At 44.9% G+C, this 17,286-nt stretch overlaps 5 protein-coding genes across 5 annotated transcripts; 3 read left to right on the top strand and 2 right to left on the bottom strand.

Moving 5' to 3' along the window:
* Positions 1-339: 339 nt before the first annotated feature.
* On the bottom strand, positions 340-1,919 carry V1513DRAFT_378018 (uncharacterized protein; the record flags this gene model as incomplete). Its single annotated transcript, XM_066894968.1, has 7 exons — positions 340-436; positions 498-682; positions 743-1,213; positions 1,300-1,476; positions 1,564-1,665; positions 1,712-1,764; positions 1,826-1,919. The coding sequence occupies 7 exons, from the start codon at positions 1,917-1,919 to the stop codon at positions 340-342; spliced, it is 1,179 nt and encodes a 392-aa protein (XP_066754198.1).
* Positions 1,920-5,299: 3,380 nt separating this feature from the next.
* On the top strand, positions 5,300-6,573 carry V1513DRAFT_442892 (uncharacterized protein). The gene is made up of 4 exons (XM_066897732.1): positions 5,300-5,585; positions 5,635-5,869; positions 5,935-5,991; positions 6,071-6,573. Exons 1-4 carry the CDS (start codon positions 5,572-5,574, stop codon positions 6,218-6,220), a joined length of 456 nt encoding a protein of 151 aa, XP_066754197.1. The 5' UTR covers positions 5,300-5,571; the 3' UTR covers positions 6,221-6,573.
* A 1,196-nt stretch (positions 6,574-7,769) lies between these two features.
* Positions 7,770-11,500, top strand: V1513DRAFT_458064 (uncharacterized protein; the record flags this gene model as incomplete). Its single annotated transcript, XM_066899669.1, has 8 exons — positions 7,770-7,857; positions 7,953-8,064; positions 8,119-8,263; positions 8,323-9,555; positions 9,623-9,703; positions 9,752-9,991; positions 10,044-10,355; positions 10,412-11,500. The coding sequence occupies 8 exons, from the start codon at positions 7,770-7,772 to the stop codon at positions 11,498-11,500; spliced, it is 3,300 nt and encodes a 1,099-aa protein (XP_066754196.1).
* A 189-nt stretch (positions 11,501-11,689) lies between these two features.
* V1513DRAFT_442884 (cytochrome oxidase c subunit VIb-domain-containing protein) lies at positions 11,690-12,386 on the top strand. Its single transcript, XM_066897731.1, has 2 exons — positions 11,690-11,986; positions 12,065-12,386. Exons 1-2 carry the CDS (start codon positions 11,792-11,794, stop codon positions 12,206-12,208), a joined length of 339 nt encoding a protein of 112 aa, XP_066754195.1. The 5' UTR covers positions 11,690-11,791; the 3' UTR covers positions 12,209-12,386.
* V1513DRAFT_442883 (uncharacterized protein) lies at positions 12,310-13,085 on the bottom strand. Its single transcript, XM_066897730.1, has one exon. It carries the CDS (start codon positions 12,773-12,775, stop codon positions 12,551-12,553), a length of 225 nt encoding a protein of 74 aa, XP_066754194.1. The 5' UTR covers positions 12,776-13,085; the 3' UTR covers positions 12,310-12,550.
* Between the last annotated feature and the right edge of the window lie 4,201 nt (positions 13,086-17,286).

Genomic DNA, 17,286 nt, shown 5'->3' with positions numbered 1-17,286 from the left:
CTCTCCGAATGAATGCACCCCCCATAAATATTAACGAACTTTTCTTTTTTATTACACGTACAAATAGTCATTATATATAGCAAATTTAGTGGGGGGGCAAACAGAACATAATTTACAAGTATCACATACTGATGCGCAGCAGAAAACCCAACAATCATGAACACGTATTATTTCGCTCATGAAATGCAGGAATCAGCTACTTACTTTCGCGCATATAAGAAAGCAAAAAAAAAAAAAAGGTAAATAAAAAAAATAAAATACGGTAAGCATATAGTACAAAGGAAGCTCATCCGTAAATTGTCCCTTATACGTCCTGAAATAAAGCATCAAAAGCTTTCCTTACTGATCACCATGAGTCAGTTCAATGGCAGTCGGTGGAGCCACATTGTCCTGCGCAGGACCATTCTCATACCTCACATACGAGAGGCCGAGAGGTCTATTGATTGTTTGCTATCAGTACCGATTTTCAGCCAAATTACTGTATTGTCAAATCATACCTGTTCCCGTAGTTATATCCAGTAAATTTGGATATTGCAATCTCAGCCAACTCCTTGTTCTCAAATTGGACAACGCCAGAGCCCTTCGGACGACCATCAAGACCAATCTGGATTTCCGCCCTCTCGACTTTGCCAATAGTCTGGAAAAGATCGACTAAATCTTCATTGCTAGTAGACCACGGTAACTATAATAACATTAGATCTTAACATGCGCTCAACTCAACCCAACCCCTGGCGATACATACATTTCGGACGTGGATAGTATTACTAGGAACACCGCCGCTAGTCGCACCATCGACAAACTCATTTGGCGGAGGTGGAGGCGGCCGCTCGTAACCACCACCACCACCACCACCCTGGAACCCACCACGGCCACCTCCATATCCTCCACGGAAACCGCCCCGGAATCCAAACCCTCCACGATGAGGACCACCGAAACCGCCTCGGCCGCCATATCCTCCTCCAAAACCGTGGCCGCCGCCGACCGCTTCGCCGCCTCCAGCAAACTTATCCTCGCGAACTTCAAGCTGTCTACCCTGCAAATCATATCCGCTGAAGTGACTGATCGCGTTCTGAGCATCGGCGGCAGTTTCGAAAACAACAGTTCCCCGGCCCTTTGATCTGCCGTCCGGACCCATAAACACATCGGCTCTGATAACGTTACCGGCCTGCCTAAAAAGATCCTTCAACTCTTGCCATCCAACAGAGTAAGGCAACTTCATCAAATTAGCACACACAATCCCGACAACAAACATGCTACTCTCCCAAACAGCACCCCCTGAGACAATTGAGAATTATTTACATTTCCAACATGGAGCTGATTACCGGTCCCAACTCCCGCACCTCCCGATGCATCCTGGAATCCACCGCCACCTTGATACGGCGTTGGTGGGTTATTGTAACCGCCGAAACCGCCATCGCGCCCACCAAACCTTCCGCCCGGTGGGCCACCGCGTCCATGTGTTGCCGCCTCGCGATCCTACACATCCTTCCATCAGCTAACCAATCCTCCAACAACACCCCAAACGCCAAGCCGTCCAATTGAATTCAAGATCGTTGAAAATACCTCTCGCACATAGATTACTCGGCCGTTTAACTCCTGATTTGTGAGCGTTGCAATTGCGTTTTGCGCCTGATCGGATGTCGCATATTCGACAATACCGCAGCCCTGACTCATTAGACCAAACAGTCACAACTTGAACCAATAAGCATACCTTAGACATCCCATTCGGCAGTGTCAAGACATCCGCAAAAACAACTTCACCAGCTAAAAGACTGTTAATCATTGTCTAATGACAGTATTAACCATTGGCCCCCAAACGCCTCACCTTTTCGCATGAAATCCTTCAACTGCATCCACCTAATATCATACGGCAAATTGCCGACGTAAACACGTCTGTCCTGACTACTGTTCGCACTCATGCCGCCGAATCCTCTATTAGCACCGTGTCCGTATCCTCCACCTTGCTGATATTCACCGTAACCTCGCTGAGGTGACCGCTGTCTGTGGTACCCGCCGTTTGGTGACGGACTGCGGGAATAAGGTCGTCTGCCGGCTGGTGAACGCGATCTATCCCGTTGCTGGATTGGATCATTGATTAACTCTATCCCAATCGCATATGAATCAATCGAATAAATAGAAAGACTTACGCTGCCGCGGTATGACTCTCGTCGGTTATATCCGCCAGAATAGTATGGACGCTGATTCTCTGTAGATCGGGAAATTTTGTTAGCTACCGATACTCTGCCACGCAAGAATGTGCGGCCCCAAAACACAAGAGCAAAACAAAGCGATCGCTAGAAATCAATGTCTGATTGATAATAGCTCGACAAACTGATGAAGTAACTATTATATTACAGGCAAGAAGGCGATGGGGAAAGAAAAAAAGAGGATGTACCCATGGGGTTAAGTGTGATCCGCAGCTGCCTGGCGACGAAATATAATAATAGAGGTGAAACGACGAGAGGTAATATGAAGTGGATATGGTTTGGTTAGATTAGCTTTGGGCGAGTTGCAGTTTCCGGCTGGATGATTGGCGCGACGGGTGTTTGTGATGACGCTAGGCGGTAGCAGAGTGCGTGTTGTGTGCGACCAGAGAGTGGAATTTTGGTGGCTACTTCTAGATGTTTTGCGTCTAACCTTCAACTCAATGACAATTGTGGGCCCACCGCGTCACATCATTGCTGCTCAGATCCGCTATAGGTATCACTTCAACATTATACGCGATATGAAATCAGACAATTTTACGCTTTAAAGGTCTCAATGAAGCGCTTCCAATCGGGTCGGCGCAGGCATTATACAGCTATGGTGCGCGGCTCACGTCATGTCACGTACCGTACCGCATGATGAGCGCAATAGAGAGGACGGAGGCCTTGGGTTCCTTTCGCTATCATTTCTAAGTCGACCGCAAGCTGCAGCAGGATTTACATTATTTCAATTGATACCGACTCAACATTATAATGCATAGTTAGGTTGCAGGGTGGACATTGAGGCCAGCTCTGCAATAGATATTTACAATTCCGACCACCAGATTATGCGAAACTGCCATAGACGTTCGCCGACGGCTGAATTAGACTAGGTACATCATGGAGACTGTACACTACTCGGCATCAAACTCTGCATTCTCGCCTGCTTGGTCAATATCATGTTTTTGTCATGACCCGGCGCCAGAGTATGTCAATTCCAGAAGAGTTAAAAGAGCACCATGCAAACGCGGCTATCGCAATGGCCTTGAAAGTACGGCACGCGCTAGTGTATTTGCCACTGTATTGGTAAATACTGTCTCCTGTCCTGTCGTGCACGGAAGAGGTCCAAACACCGCCGTTGGAGAACTTCAACAGCATTAATTGCCAGATATAAGGGGAATGGACTACCCGTTGCGATGAGTCCAGTAAACCAAAGAAATTCGTCAGGATTTCGACCGTGAATATAGCGTACTTTCAGAACACAAACTTCGAAGCATAGATCGGGGCGGAACACTATGTATGCTAATGCCGGGAACTTCCAGAGACACCTGGGATGGCCCCCGTTAATGTATGGGCTGATAACGCAAGCACTAGGAACGAGAGAACTGCTTGGACAATACAAAGCCCGATCTGGCCAGTAAGTACAGCCATGTTTGTGGTACTTCAGTGTTTCGCTAGAACTATGTCGTGGTTCGAGGATGCTGGATTGAATTACAGATCTTGCTCATTGGTGGGAGGCAAAGATACATGAGAATCCTGTACGGACAGCGACAGAACATACGTCCGTACACCTGTTTATATACAGCGAGCATCAACACAAGTGGCTAAGGCAATTGTCCTACTGCTGAAGTCTATAATATTATAGACTTGACTGTTGCCGACATTGACAATGTTTCTGAACTGAATGAAGCGTGAAATGAATCTGACAAGTCCCTTTGGCATTTGCTAAAATATATTTGCCAGTCGGCACTGACGATCCCAGATAATTCTTGCATTTGAGCATTGTTTAGCGACACTTGATTGTACCCAACTGTATAGTTCCGCATCGGATCTGAATTCTGGTTGGGACTGAATCTATATATGCATACCTAGCACTGCGTCGCAAAATTCAGAAGCTAATGACAGAATCTCAACATCTATCGAAGCGTTTAACTAATTTTGATGAGAAATTATACACTGCCTTAACATCTCAACGACGCTACTATGTGTTCAAATGCCGTTGCATAGGCAGTCTCAACAGATTCATACCCCTGTTCTGTTAATCAGGTAGTGTGTCCATTATGATCCGATACGAAATGCAGCAGAAGGTCCTGCGTCGGCCTATTGACTATATTTTTGGGCCAGGCCGCATTTCGACCATCGACACTGTCGGTTAGGAAATTCCGTGGCCGAAATATGCCAAATCCTTCTAGTCAATTCTCGCTTTGCTCTTCACAGGATCAACCCAGTCTGCGCTGGTGCGAATCAGCTATCAGTAAGCATATAATTTATTTAGTATGTTCGATATTGTTTTATATTGTGCGTATTCTACAACAATTATCCAGCTTCTTTGAATAAATCATATAAAAACAAAGTTATAGCCCCTAACGCCAGATTGATGGACCCATTATCATTGGAAATACAAATCACGACTCCTCTTGCTCACAAATGCAGATTTCATTTCATGGTCACTTCCCTCCACCAAAGCCGGAATTGAGTCGTGAAGGCTTGACTCTCAATCGATGCCCACAGAGGAGAATAAAACCAGCGGTGAGTAGAATATAAGAATGACTACAGCAAACATAATCACATACATCATCCTTAAATACTCTTGCTTTTTTGACACGCATCCAAGAAATCATCCAGATTACACATACTGCATCAGCGCTCGATATTTGACAGATTGATTGCGATAGCCAGGGCTCAAATCAACAGGACTGCAGCTACAGGCGACTTTAATGTGAATGAGGTTTCCGAATACTAATAACAGAACAATTGAACAATTGCTCGGCACGTTGCTCTAGCATGAGACAAGTTAATACAGTGACACAAGTCAGACTTATTCGACAAAGACTAGCTATGTCAAATAGGACTTCCAATCCTGTTGTCGTCCCGTGCATAACATAATCCGTAGACATACGGCGAATCACATTAAAATATTAGATCTGCCATCCGTCGTCAGTAACGTCGCTTACTCAAACGGTTTATTCGTGATTCGTTACCATTATGGCAATCAGTACTATGATGCGAAATACAAAACGCTTAGAAACTGACAACCTACCACAACCTATTACCCGGCAATGATGGCCATTCGCCGCTGCGGCGCCAGTGCTACAGAGGCCCTCGGTTCAACAGTCGAGATACCAAGTCGCGACAAACAACATATTTCACCTGGGGTGCGCTGTATAAAACAGCAATTCACAGATTGGCTATCTATAGTTATTGCGGTGTAGTGATTAGACCCGAATTGACTGCGACACACTGGCCAACGTGAGATTGGATAAGGCTGCAGAGAGTCGTTTAATCTATAACCCGCATTCGCGAAGTACAGCGGTTAAGTTCATAAGTCCGCATTGATAAATACTTGCCAATTTGCTAGAACAATACACTATTTTCACCAGAAGGCACTATGAGCTCATCAAGGTAGGTCATCTCTACTGTCTTAATTTGCTCGATTCTGAGAAAAGTTTAGGTTTACGAGTACTCTTCACCAACGAGACGCCCGCACACAGCTTTTCGACGGATATGACGTTTCGCGCTCATCATCGCCATCGCTTGGAAATAGTAGCAATGGCACACCATCTGGGTTTCGGGCGGCGACTCCGAATAGCCGCGGGCAGTACTCGGACTCGGTAATGTCGGGGTTGGAATCCCAAAATGATCACGAAATGGAGGGGTTGACCGCCCGGGTGAGGTTATTAAAAGATGTAAGTTATTTGGTGTTGCATGATGCTGGAAAGAGGCGAGACGTATATTGACCAGCTTTGGTTAGATCACAGTGAAAATTGGAGAAGAGGTCCGAGATTCGACGAAGTTAATGGGAAATCTGGTATGTGCGTTTCTGCTCTTCAAACGGCTTTTATCACTGAAGGTGGGTTTGAATGGACAAATTTACTAAGTTTATCCAGGAAAATGGATTTGACAGTACAAGAGTGCGACTGAAAGGTACATACAATCGTATGATGCGGATGGCTGAACGATCAGGAGTCGGTTGGCGTGTGTGGGCGGGGTTCTTTTGTTTCGTCATGTTATTATTCTTTTGGGTTTGGAAGTTCTAAGCAGCATAGAATAAGAACTACTACGCTGCATTATAATTATATAGAATCAAGTTTAATGGCATGTTAAGATTAGGTTGGGAGGAGATCAGGAAGCGGGATGTTTTGAGTTGGATCGGAATGGCCGATCGTTGTTTGATGCTTGTTCGTCCTTTTTCTGTGCTTTTGGTAGGGTAGTTACTTAAATATGTTTGTTACGTCGTTATGCTTCAACATGTTTATGACTTCAATTCTGCGTGAGTTACTGACTCTACGAAAGTGGTGTTGTGAATCGAAGTAATGGCTATGTATGACTTCTAGTTTCCGGAGTTTGTATTATATTTAAACGAAATGAATGAAGTGAGTGATCATCGCGATCTGTGTTCTATGCGCGTCCGGACAATAACAGTAAGGTACCTTAAAAGCTCCACACTTCGCTTCTAAATTTTTATTCTGGCTAATGCAGGGAAACTCCCCTGGCCGTAAAGTGACAGCTAAATATGAATACATCCCTGTGAACCTGCAGCACCGGCTGCAAAAGTGTTCTCCGACTCCACTTATTGCTACAAATACACAGAAGCACAGCTCCTTGTTTCAACGAAGAGTACGTGGCGTTCATATGTCCTACGTCGCTACATGCTATTCCCAGCATTACTGCGTCGAGCATACATAAATGCTAGCAGTTGCAAGTTGAATGATCTATCGAATATCATTGCACCGTTGGTGGTGTTGTATCAATGTAAGGTGTCTTATTTCATTTTAAGTATACAAATTCAGAAGAACCAACTTGAATGAGAAACGACTGAAGAGTACATTGCGACTTGTTGGATTGAAATATATCAAACAAGGCAGGATAGTCAGCGGACAAAATAATGGGTTACGTCAACGTAGACCGAAGTTTATATAACTTATTAGAAGTTGTAATAATAACTTATGTTAAACGAGATATATCATAGCCTCATCTCAGCCGCATCACAAGGTTTAGCTATCGATAGCGAATCGAACCTGCGGCATACGCATTAGCGGAAATCTTATTAGCCCTCTCTGTTTAAGTGTATTCCTCACGAAGAGCCGTTCTTAGTACGGAAGGCTCCCAACAGTGAATGTGAGAGTACGCTTTTAACTCAACTGAGAGGCTGTGCCATTCCTCGGCTACTAATGATCAGATCTGTACGTGATTCCGCTGCTTGCTTATATTCAGTATACCACTTCATTCTGAGGTGTCAACTCACCTGTCAGCAAAATTCTGCGATTTACTGTCGTCTTGTCTCTCCCAGGAATACGGGCTGTCAGGATCACAAAAAGAGTACGCACGTACGTTTTTCCTGGGTTCGAAGCGCTGGTTTAGAACTCTGTGTATGGTGAGCAACGAATTGATAGACTCGTCAAAGGTTGCAGTTGGATATTACGAAGCGCCCCGTGCCTCACCTTCCAGTTCAGTTGTATGGACGCTTCTCTACTCCCGAAGATAACCAACTATTTCTCAATTTGGAAGTAGTGACTGACGTTCCTAATATTATTAGGTACAGCCCATTACTTTTGCGCAGTACGGCTACTTCAGCATCGTCCCAGAATGTACTTTGATCCCGTTGTGAGCTCCACTCGGAAGTCCAAGAGTCCGCTTGCCAATGTCGCAATTATATCAGAGCCATATCCTACAGGTATGACGTTTTGGACAGCAAACGCTTTTGGGCATTCACAGTAGTGTTGCTAGCTTTGCGACTACATGAGTAATTGGTGCTAATGATGGTAATAGCTGATTATGTGAAGAGTTGGAATGATTTTAGTGGCTTAGACTTATCGGCGACATTTAATCCTATCGAGGATGGTCACTTACTACCGGACATTATGGCTCCCAAACCACACCGGTGTGTAGCATAAATTGCGCAATACAGAAATTATGTTAATAGTACACTATGTAGCCCGGCCGGATTCAGTAGCGCAGTGGACGTGGATGTATCGCTTGGCATGCAATTTCCTGATGTGCAAGTATCCTCAGACGGTGATCGTAGTAATTACAATGACAGTTGGTATGGCGAGTCGTATCAGAACCCACCTACTTCAAAGGTAAACTGCTTGGAAATTAAGCTATTTCTCGAGGATGCTAAATAAATTACTGTCATTAGTATATCTCGCTATATGACGATTATGGCCGTTCATACGAACAGCCTCCGACTCATGTTCCAGCATTCTCACAAATCGACGGTAATAATCAATCGCACGCTCCGGAAAATCATATTTCTGAGCGATACCGGCAACCTCTACCTCTGCCTAGGGACCAGGAATCGAATGGGCAGCATCAGGACATGCTAAATGGGTACCCTCCTGCAACGACATTACCGGTTGAGCTTCAGACTCCTTATCCTCAGGAGGAAACTTTGTCACGACTCCAAGAATATGACCATACATCGGACCATTACCAACAGCATCCGCCCAAGGCTACTTCACAACAAAATCCCTTCTATGACAACAGTGATCTTCAACGTGTAGAGTATAGTGCTGACGAAGCTCCGGACGATGGACTTCAGCATTATCGGGTCGAGTATCTAACTCAGTATCATAGTGCAGAACATCCGCATAATGGTCAGGGTCCTGCAAGCAATCTGCAAGAGCACCTTGAAAGGGGTCCAGCAAGTCCAAATGAACTACTTGAGCCGCCTACGCGATGGGCACAGCAGGATTCACAAGGAGCACCAAAGTTACCGATCGAAAACGAAGACAAGCAGACGCAGTCTCAGCTCCCTCATGTCTCGGTCTCACCAGCAACCGTAACGGGACTCTCCGTCGAGCATATTTCGGAACCTGAATTTTCTGGGAATTTATCTTCATCGAGACCGTCCACCTTGAAATTTGGTAACTTCGAGGCTGTTGGAAAGGTCAGATCTGGAGCTGCGCCATCTGAAACTTGCCCTTCAATTACGGCAGAGTCATTACAGATTCATATTTCTCACTCATCGTCTCCAAGCACCGTTTTTATTCCAGAAGATGGGTTCCCGAACATCGAAGATCCCCCGCTTGCTATCCCGGTATCATTTAAGATGCGCGTACATCATCTAAGAGGAGAAATGGATCGAGTTTTACCCTGTGCTGATCGAGACCGACAACTAGACTGGGCACTGAGTGTAGTAGACTTGGGCAAGACATGCAAACAGTTACTGGGTAGAGATGATCAGCAGATGCTAGGCGAGGCGCATAATGTAATACTTCATCTGAAGCAATTCCATATTCCAAAACTGCTTTATTATCTTGGCATGTGGTCTGAAAATGGCATGGACAGCGACCCTATGCATGCGTATAGGTATTATCAGCGGGCCGCCGAAGGCGGGTATACGCGAGCTTGGTATAGGATGGGCATAATAGTATGTACAATCATTACTAGGTGGCTTTCGAGATTTCAATAGGTTGCGAGGTTAATCATTTGTATAGCATGAGACTCTGAAAAATTATGCTTACGCAATAGATGCCTTTAAACAGGGCATCGAGAAAAATGATGCAGGTTGCTGTTATGTAAGTGGCCAATCGCGCCTTTATGGCTGCTTTTCTTACAAATGTTAGGCTCTCGGTGTCATATATTTGAAAGGTCTTGATGGACTGGAGCCTGATCACGAACTATCAACGGCCTATCTCCGCATTGCAGCTGAAAATTCAGATGAAGATGTTCCCACACCTGCGTATGTCTACGGACAGATCCTGGTCGGTGAAGACTCGGATTGGACGGTCTCATCACATATAGTCAGTAAGGATGTAGATCTTGGGCGCAAATTCATTGAGCGTGCTGCGTATCTCGGATGTGTTGTATGTCCTGGGCTTTAGTTTCATATTTCTTTTGTGTACTAATCGGGTGTAGACTGCGCAAGTTCGCATGGGTGTCGCATATCAGACGAAAGGACTCGGTTGTGACTACCATCCGGCAATTTCTCTGCACTACTATGCGATCGCCAGTCGCGCTGGCGACTCCGACGCATATATAGGACTAAGCTCGTGGTTTGTCATCGGCGACGAAGATGTGTTTGAGAAGGATGAGAAGCGAGCGTTTGATTATGCCAAGAATGCAGCGGATTTAGGTAATCCAAGAGGTTACTTTGCATTAGCATATTATTACGAGGTCGGTATATATGTTAACAAGGATCCTCAGGAAGCCCGCAAGTGCTACATGAAGGTGAGATTCCATTTTCTTTGCATCGCTTAAGATTCGTCTCTGACGTATACTAATAGGCTGCGGCATTGAACAACCCGGAGGCAATTGAACGACTCAAGGATAGGCAAATAGAATTTTCGAAGAACGAACACGAGAAGCAGGTTTTGACCCGCCGAAGCATTCAGCGTTCGATGACTATAAGTCGCAAGCAGAAGGAAAACGCGTCGAGGCGTGATGTTCGGCAGTTAGCACCTACTGTTGATGACGTCAACGAGGCATATAAGAATTTAACGGTCAGACGCGAGAACGTGAATTCCCTAGATCAACGGAAGACAAGTCCAAGTCCGAGACGGCATTCAGGATATGAGCAGATCAATGAAAGGAGTGAACGTTCAACTGGAAATTTCAGTAACTTCCAGGCAACTCAAAATCTCACGGTTCCAATTCCTATGGCTAGTTCTATCCCTGAGCATGGTGGCAGAACTACAGATCTATTGGCGCCAGTGAGTCTACTGCGGACGCAAGTTCCTGGTTTGCAGGAATCTCCGAGGACGAAAATACCACAGTCTCGACCGAGTTCCACTCAGCTCCATCGCAGGTCGGTGTCACAAGTCCCTGGCGGCCGTCCTGCATCAGCTACTTTGTACCCGGACACTGTGGCAAGCCCTGCAATTAGCCGACAGCCTCCAGCTGATTCTCGACGGCATCGACGACTGAGTATTCCCGATCTCTCACAATTCAATGATGATCCATCGCAACAACTCTCCTCTACTGCGTCGGGGCAAAGCCGCCTACAACCTGCTACAACTGGTACCCTGCCACCTGGACGCAGGCCTCAGTCTTTTCACCCGGTATCACCAGAATCTCTGTTTGAAACTGACCAGTACCAACGACCGCGGTCTACAAATACGCAATCAGCAAGGCGTATATCGCCGTCGAAAAAGCGTCACTCAGAATTATCGTTAGTCTCGTCACCTGCACCAACGTCGGAGGTGGTCATTGTCTCCACTACTGGGTCAGAGAAAAGGACGAGTAATGCTAAAACTGAGGACACACTAAACTCAGTGTTCCAGCCGCTTGAGGCATCGAAAAGGCCCGGTCCCAAGACCTTCGAAGAAATGGGAATTCCGAGGCCGACGAAGGATCAGGATTGTTGTATTATGTAGAATTGCAATCAGATTTGCGTTGTTTAAGCTTGTTTCGTAAGAGAGTAGCTTACAGGATTATAAAATTATTTCGATATTTTAGGCCATTAACGAGGGTCTGAATGGACATTACAGCAATTTACAATCAGCATTGCAGGTTTTGATTTGAAAAATGTTAAGCAAACCTTGAGGCCGAATGTATCTTTACCGGTTCGGGAAGTGTCGGGGGGGAACCCCTGAATTTTTTCCACCGGCATCTTCGTAATCCAACCACAGACCTCACATGACGATCATCTTACAAGTCAGGCTATAATGGAGAAACTACATCCGCCAGAACGAGAAGACACACAAGTTGTCACGCGCTTGGAACGGGAGAAATGCTGGATCGCGCGGGATAAATATTTTGCCTGTCTAGACAAGAACAGAATCATGAGCGTCGCCAACCAAGATTCATCCGTGTGTGCGAATGAGAGGAGCGATGTGGACAGCTTATGTCGGCAAAGTTGGGTATGTATTTACTTTATTATTGGGATTCGAATGCGAGTTAGTGAAGGATAACTTGAAAGGGGACTAATGAAGAGATAGGTTGATTATTTTATTCAGCGACGAGAACGGAATTTACAGATCGATGCGATGAAGCGCTTTCGAACGCAGCAGGCTTATGACGAGTTAGAAGCTCGTGAAGCTGCTTCAAAAGAGGAGTTACGGAATAAATTTGTGAAGCGATGAATATGCCATCGGCGCACCAGTCGACAATGCTGCGCATTAAGACTTCATAATGTGTCCACCGGCTAACCAGGTCAAAAAACAGTGAAATATATAATTGTACATGTAACGCCAAGTTTTCATTAACTACAATTCTGTATATAATTACCTCTAAATCAAAACACGTTTGGTCAAAAGGAAGACTTACATAAGGATTCTACTCAGTTACGAAGCTTATCTTCAACGAACAGGCAGGATGTTATTTCACGAACCAAGTAATACTGAACACAGCGACACAGAGACTGATACTAAAACTCTGATGTAGAGGTGCTTATGAGTTGGTAACATGATCCACGAGGCAAGTAGCTACTGCAAATTATAATTTGTAAGCATTAACGAACGGGAAAAATACAAATCTCTTCGATGCGAGATAACATTCGAACTACCCGCAACCTCTTGAGCTAAATATCGGGATTGTTTCTTTTTATAAATAAAGTAATTGCGAAGCCTGAGACTGCGCTCTGGACATGAAGTACAAACTGGGTGAAGTTGCAACAAGGCAATCAAAGCCGCACGAAACAAATCCCCCATAAAGTCTTCTCTCCGCCGACGACGATAAATCACCTATGAGATCAGCCCAACTTTTTGGGGGTAATTTGGAGACGACTATACTGCCCGCAAAGCGAGACAATATTCGCGAATTACAAATATTTGAATGTGCGTGTCTAACGCGTTGGACACCTGGCTCATTTCATCGACTTTAGCATCCAATTGTATTAGATGGCCACCTAACCCCGGATTTTGAACATTACGATCAAAATGTCGAGATCTGGTGGTCCCGCTAGCCAGATGGCAAGGAGACAAGCCTCAGCGCACAGCTATTCGTCTTCGGGGCGAATTGCTGTCCTCGCAAATGTTGAGATCTCCTAACGAGAATATATGGAAAGGAACATCCAATTGGATAAGGCGCAAGGAAATTCTCCGGGAACAAACAAAAACCCAATGGGAAAACAAAAAATCCCAGAGATAAAAACTTAACACTGGACTTTATGAGCCTGTACAGGCTCCCCTCTTGACGCCTGTCGACAAGGCGTCGCTGGGACCGCCCGTGGGACCAAGTGTTTTGGTTCTTGCCGTCTTATTCTCAACCCGGTTCCAGACTGTTGTCTGAAACCACTGTAGAGAACGCGTTTTGGCGGAACTGGTAATGGTCCAGGTGGCTTGATCATCGCCGTTCTTGAACGCAGTCCTGGGACGTGCTTGCCCGTCCTGCTGCCTTTGGAATATTAGCAAATGACCAGATTGTACGAATTGCAAAAGTACTCACATACGTTAAATAAGGATCTCCGTCAGTCACGAGGACTGTACCTGTATTATCTTTCCCTTCTTTTTGTCATGGCAGACGAAGTAGTTGCAGAGAAGGGCTAGTGGAAACGTCCTTGCCGGGGAATACGTCATACAAACGATGTCTAAGCAGATGTGAATCATCGCAAATACATTTCATAGCAAAATAACTTTAAGAGTTAGCGTAGCATGTAACAGTTCAGATCGAACCTTAAATGCTTCGTGGGATACACACATTAGTAATACAATCGCCAATTGCTAATATCACGCAGAAATGGGACAATGATGGCTGGTGAGCAAGATCAAGATTATCTCACTTAGGAGATAGTAGTCTTATTGCACAATGATGGTTATAAGCAATTGGGTCACAGAAAGCTAAATTAAAGGGATCGGGGACTTTACAAGACCCAGTTAAACTAGATGTCGACGGGGAGAATATGTTATCTTTTTCGGCTACGCGGCTAAAGTAGCGAAACAATGCAGGGTAAGTTAAACCTTTTAAAGTTCAGCTGACTTGGGGAATCAGAAGCCTAAGGCGCCAAGAACAGGAAAATCATGTATCGGTCCCGATTTGGTTTGGCCCTGGGTTAAGCGCACTTCCCGAAACGCAACCCTTTTAACTGTACGATTATTAACTCCGACAAAAAATTCCGGCTCATCCAGGAAACAATCATTCTATACCACTACAGTCTACTAGTGCACTCGACTGTTCTGTGATGCGTTGTTGAGTTTAGCAGCAGTCGAGAAGAACCAGAAAGCAGGAGGAGAAAAAACACATGCACATGTGCCGCAAAAACCTTACGGCGGCAAACTTGCAGCTTGGCCGATAAGCTTATGAGCTTAAAGCGGAACTCTAGCTACTACTATCGTGGACCGGCGAAACATAAAACAATAATATATATAAAAAATAATTGAAATGCATAAAGTATTCGCTTGCAATTTGTCTTATTTTTTTTTGCAGGAATAGTGGTAATCTATCTGATAGTGACTGTGGGCCCTAGAGCAGCGACGATCGATAACAAGTGCATCCGACATAGAAGCTTGGCTAGTGATGATGCTTGGCAGCTAAAATAAACTCATAGCGATTGGCACTGCTCCATTCTAGCGAAAATTCTCACTAGTTACGGCTTGCTAAACACAACGGGGCAATATAGTAGGCAGCGGGCATTCGTAATATTCAACTCCCGTATCAAATTCCCCAACAAATGGTCTACAAGTAAACTTATGTCCAAAAAAAAAAAGCTTTGAATGATAAAGCGTGGTAGGTAGGGATCCCTACTCACAGTTTCATCTATTGGATGTGACTAGGTACTTGCCTGCTTGCGATTGACGGAGAAACAAGCACTTATGCCGCTTGGGCACGAATCCAGTCCCGTGCAGTAGTGCGGCACCTGAATCCTCGTAAGATTAGCCTAAGTAAAATTTCTGGTTAGCATTGGCAATTTTTATTCCGCACCACCCGGCAATAATGGACCAAGTGCACAATTGCCAAGCAAGGCCTCTGTGGCTGTTAGGAAAGCAACCTCTGCCGGGTAAGTATGCGATATGAGGCGATGACTACCCTGCAGCGATAATGGTTGAATGACAGTAACTGCCCCAAGATCACAAACCGCAGTCACTTTATTTTGAACTCTGTGGTCTAATATCCTCCATCTTCAATTCCCTAAGAAACAGAATGATTCTCAAGGTTTGGCATCAGACTGCGTCTCAATAAAGGCCGACCAAACCCGGACACATCGTGTACCGTCATACACAGCTGTGCTTATTCAAGTCAGTGTCATCAACAGGATGCGCATGATAAATCAATTAGTCTATTGCGCTCATACAACGCGCGAATTAATGCGGAATTTAATTTAGGCTTTGGGCGGCGATTCATGCAACTTAAGCGGGCATGGAAAGCTTGGCATGTTTATTCGAGATGTCAGGGCCGAAAATTTGTGGGTACGATGGGTACGAGCCAAATCATGCATTCACACCCTAACCCTGAAATAAAAAATAGCAAGCTTAATCAGCTGGCTAATTCTGACACAGGCTTAACCATTTCAGGCAAGGCGCAAGATCTCAGAATGCGTTGCATTTGATAGGCAATCAGCCGCCTGCACACTGCACTATTGTTGCTGACCATGCTTCATATTTAGGTTTCGGGACCTGTAGTTAGTGAGGTTGTAGTGAATATTATAATTTGGTCAGGTGAATATGGAGAGTCATTATCCGCGATATATTACTAAAAGTTGTAATTTGTGCTAAACAGTGATTCCGCTTGAGATGCCCAGTGAACTCGTTTCCTGAGGTTGCCCAGAAAATTGCTTTTTTCCGATGTCCTGACGCTAGCAGTCGCATTTAGGAACGGAAAACTGCGGCTCACTATTAACCTTCCATTCCGCGCCTCTTCTTCGTTCAATTAGCACAAAATAATCTCAATCGTTTAGTTCAGTGCGTAAAAGGAGTCCCGCCCTCATATATCTCGCGCGCAACGAAACTATTATATTGACTCTATAGTCCCGAGTTTGCACTAAACAGCCCATAGTCAGAAAGCCATGCAGGGCGAGACATCCAGATCACACGACATTTTGTTCCATAATGTTCAAAATCCGGGGTTTGGTGGCCGTCTAAATACCAATGATACATTGTACGTATGCGTAAGGTGACTACATTCATTAAGTAGATTCATGGGAGTGACCGGCCATTCTTCTTTGGGACTAGTGCAAGTAATAGTGTGGCATCAGATTCTAGGCGATGCTTATCTCGGGCCTATTATTCACGCCACAGCCGCGTTTTATCCTGATCACCTATAATCTGCATACGCAATATCTAACTTGAAATTAGCAAATAATGCAACGCAAGGTTCAATGATGTCATTCTCTGTTATTCTTTATATATGGCAATAAATCGCTGATCCGTGAATTGATAGGAATAAGGATTCAGCTTAGCGTGGCCACTGACACGGCAAAATTCTTTTTGGAACGCTCATCTGTCATTCAGTGTTCGCTCCTTTGAACAGTACCTTGGTGGCTTTTTGGTCCCCGCACGCTATTACACGTTAAAATTCGCAGGAGATAGCTGGCCAAGATTGGACTACGCTGTAAAGCAGACAACGTAACGAATAGGCAGAAACGAAAACAAGAACGTTCTTACTCCGGACATGACGAATGAATGTTTTGAGGAAGTATTGCAAGCAGAGAGTGCTGTTCAAACAGCCTAATGGTTCTCTTGTTATATGACCAGAACGAAGTGGACGGTTGTGAGAAGCCCTTGGGAATTGCGTGACAGCGCAACTTAAATATAAGTCTGGCGAAACACCTACCAATCAGTTTGTCAGATGATCTACGTTCTATGGATAACCATCACATAGCGAATGTCTGGACAATATGGTTCCGTGCACAGAAACTTATTGGTTCTAGATATCAGTGCCAATTGCACAGGACCTCTAATTAATGTGGCACACGTCGGGCGTAAGCTTAAGTCCGAGGGTATGATAAAATATTACCCTCTAACTTTAATGCTAGGGCGGTTTAGTACTGATTGCCCTGTGCAAACTTATAAAGCTCGAGCATGGCAGGTTTTTTATAATTCAAAGTAAAAACTAACTGACTTAATTTTATGGAGTTTAATTTGTCAAATTGTGGCGAACCAGATTCTTTTAAGTTTGCAGTGCTATTATCAGTGATTTTACTCACCATTTGCAAGAATATCTACTTCGAATATGCGAGAGCATAGCTTAAACCAAACGCCACAAATTATCCGCATGTTAGGCGACA

The sequence above is a fragment of the Lipomyces chichibuensis genome (genome assembly GCF_038497645.1).
Source record: "Lipomyces chichibuensis strain CBS 12929 unplaced genomic scaffold V1513scaffold_11, whole genome shotgun sequence".
In the NCBI taxonomy this organism is placed as follows: Eukaryota; Fungi; Ascomycota; class Lipomycetes; order Lipomycetales; family Lipomycetaceae; genus Lipomyces; species Lipomyces chichibuensis.
This window is presented reverse-complemented; position numbering and strand designations above follow the sequence as displayed.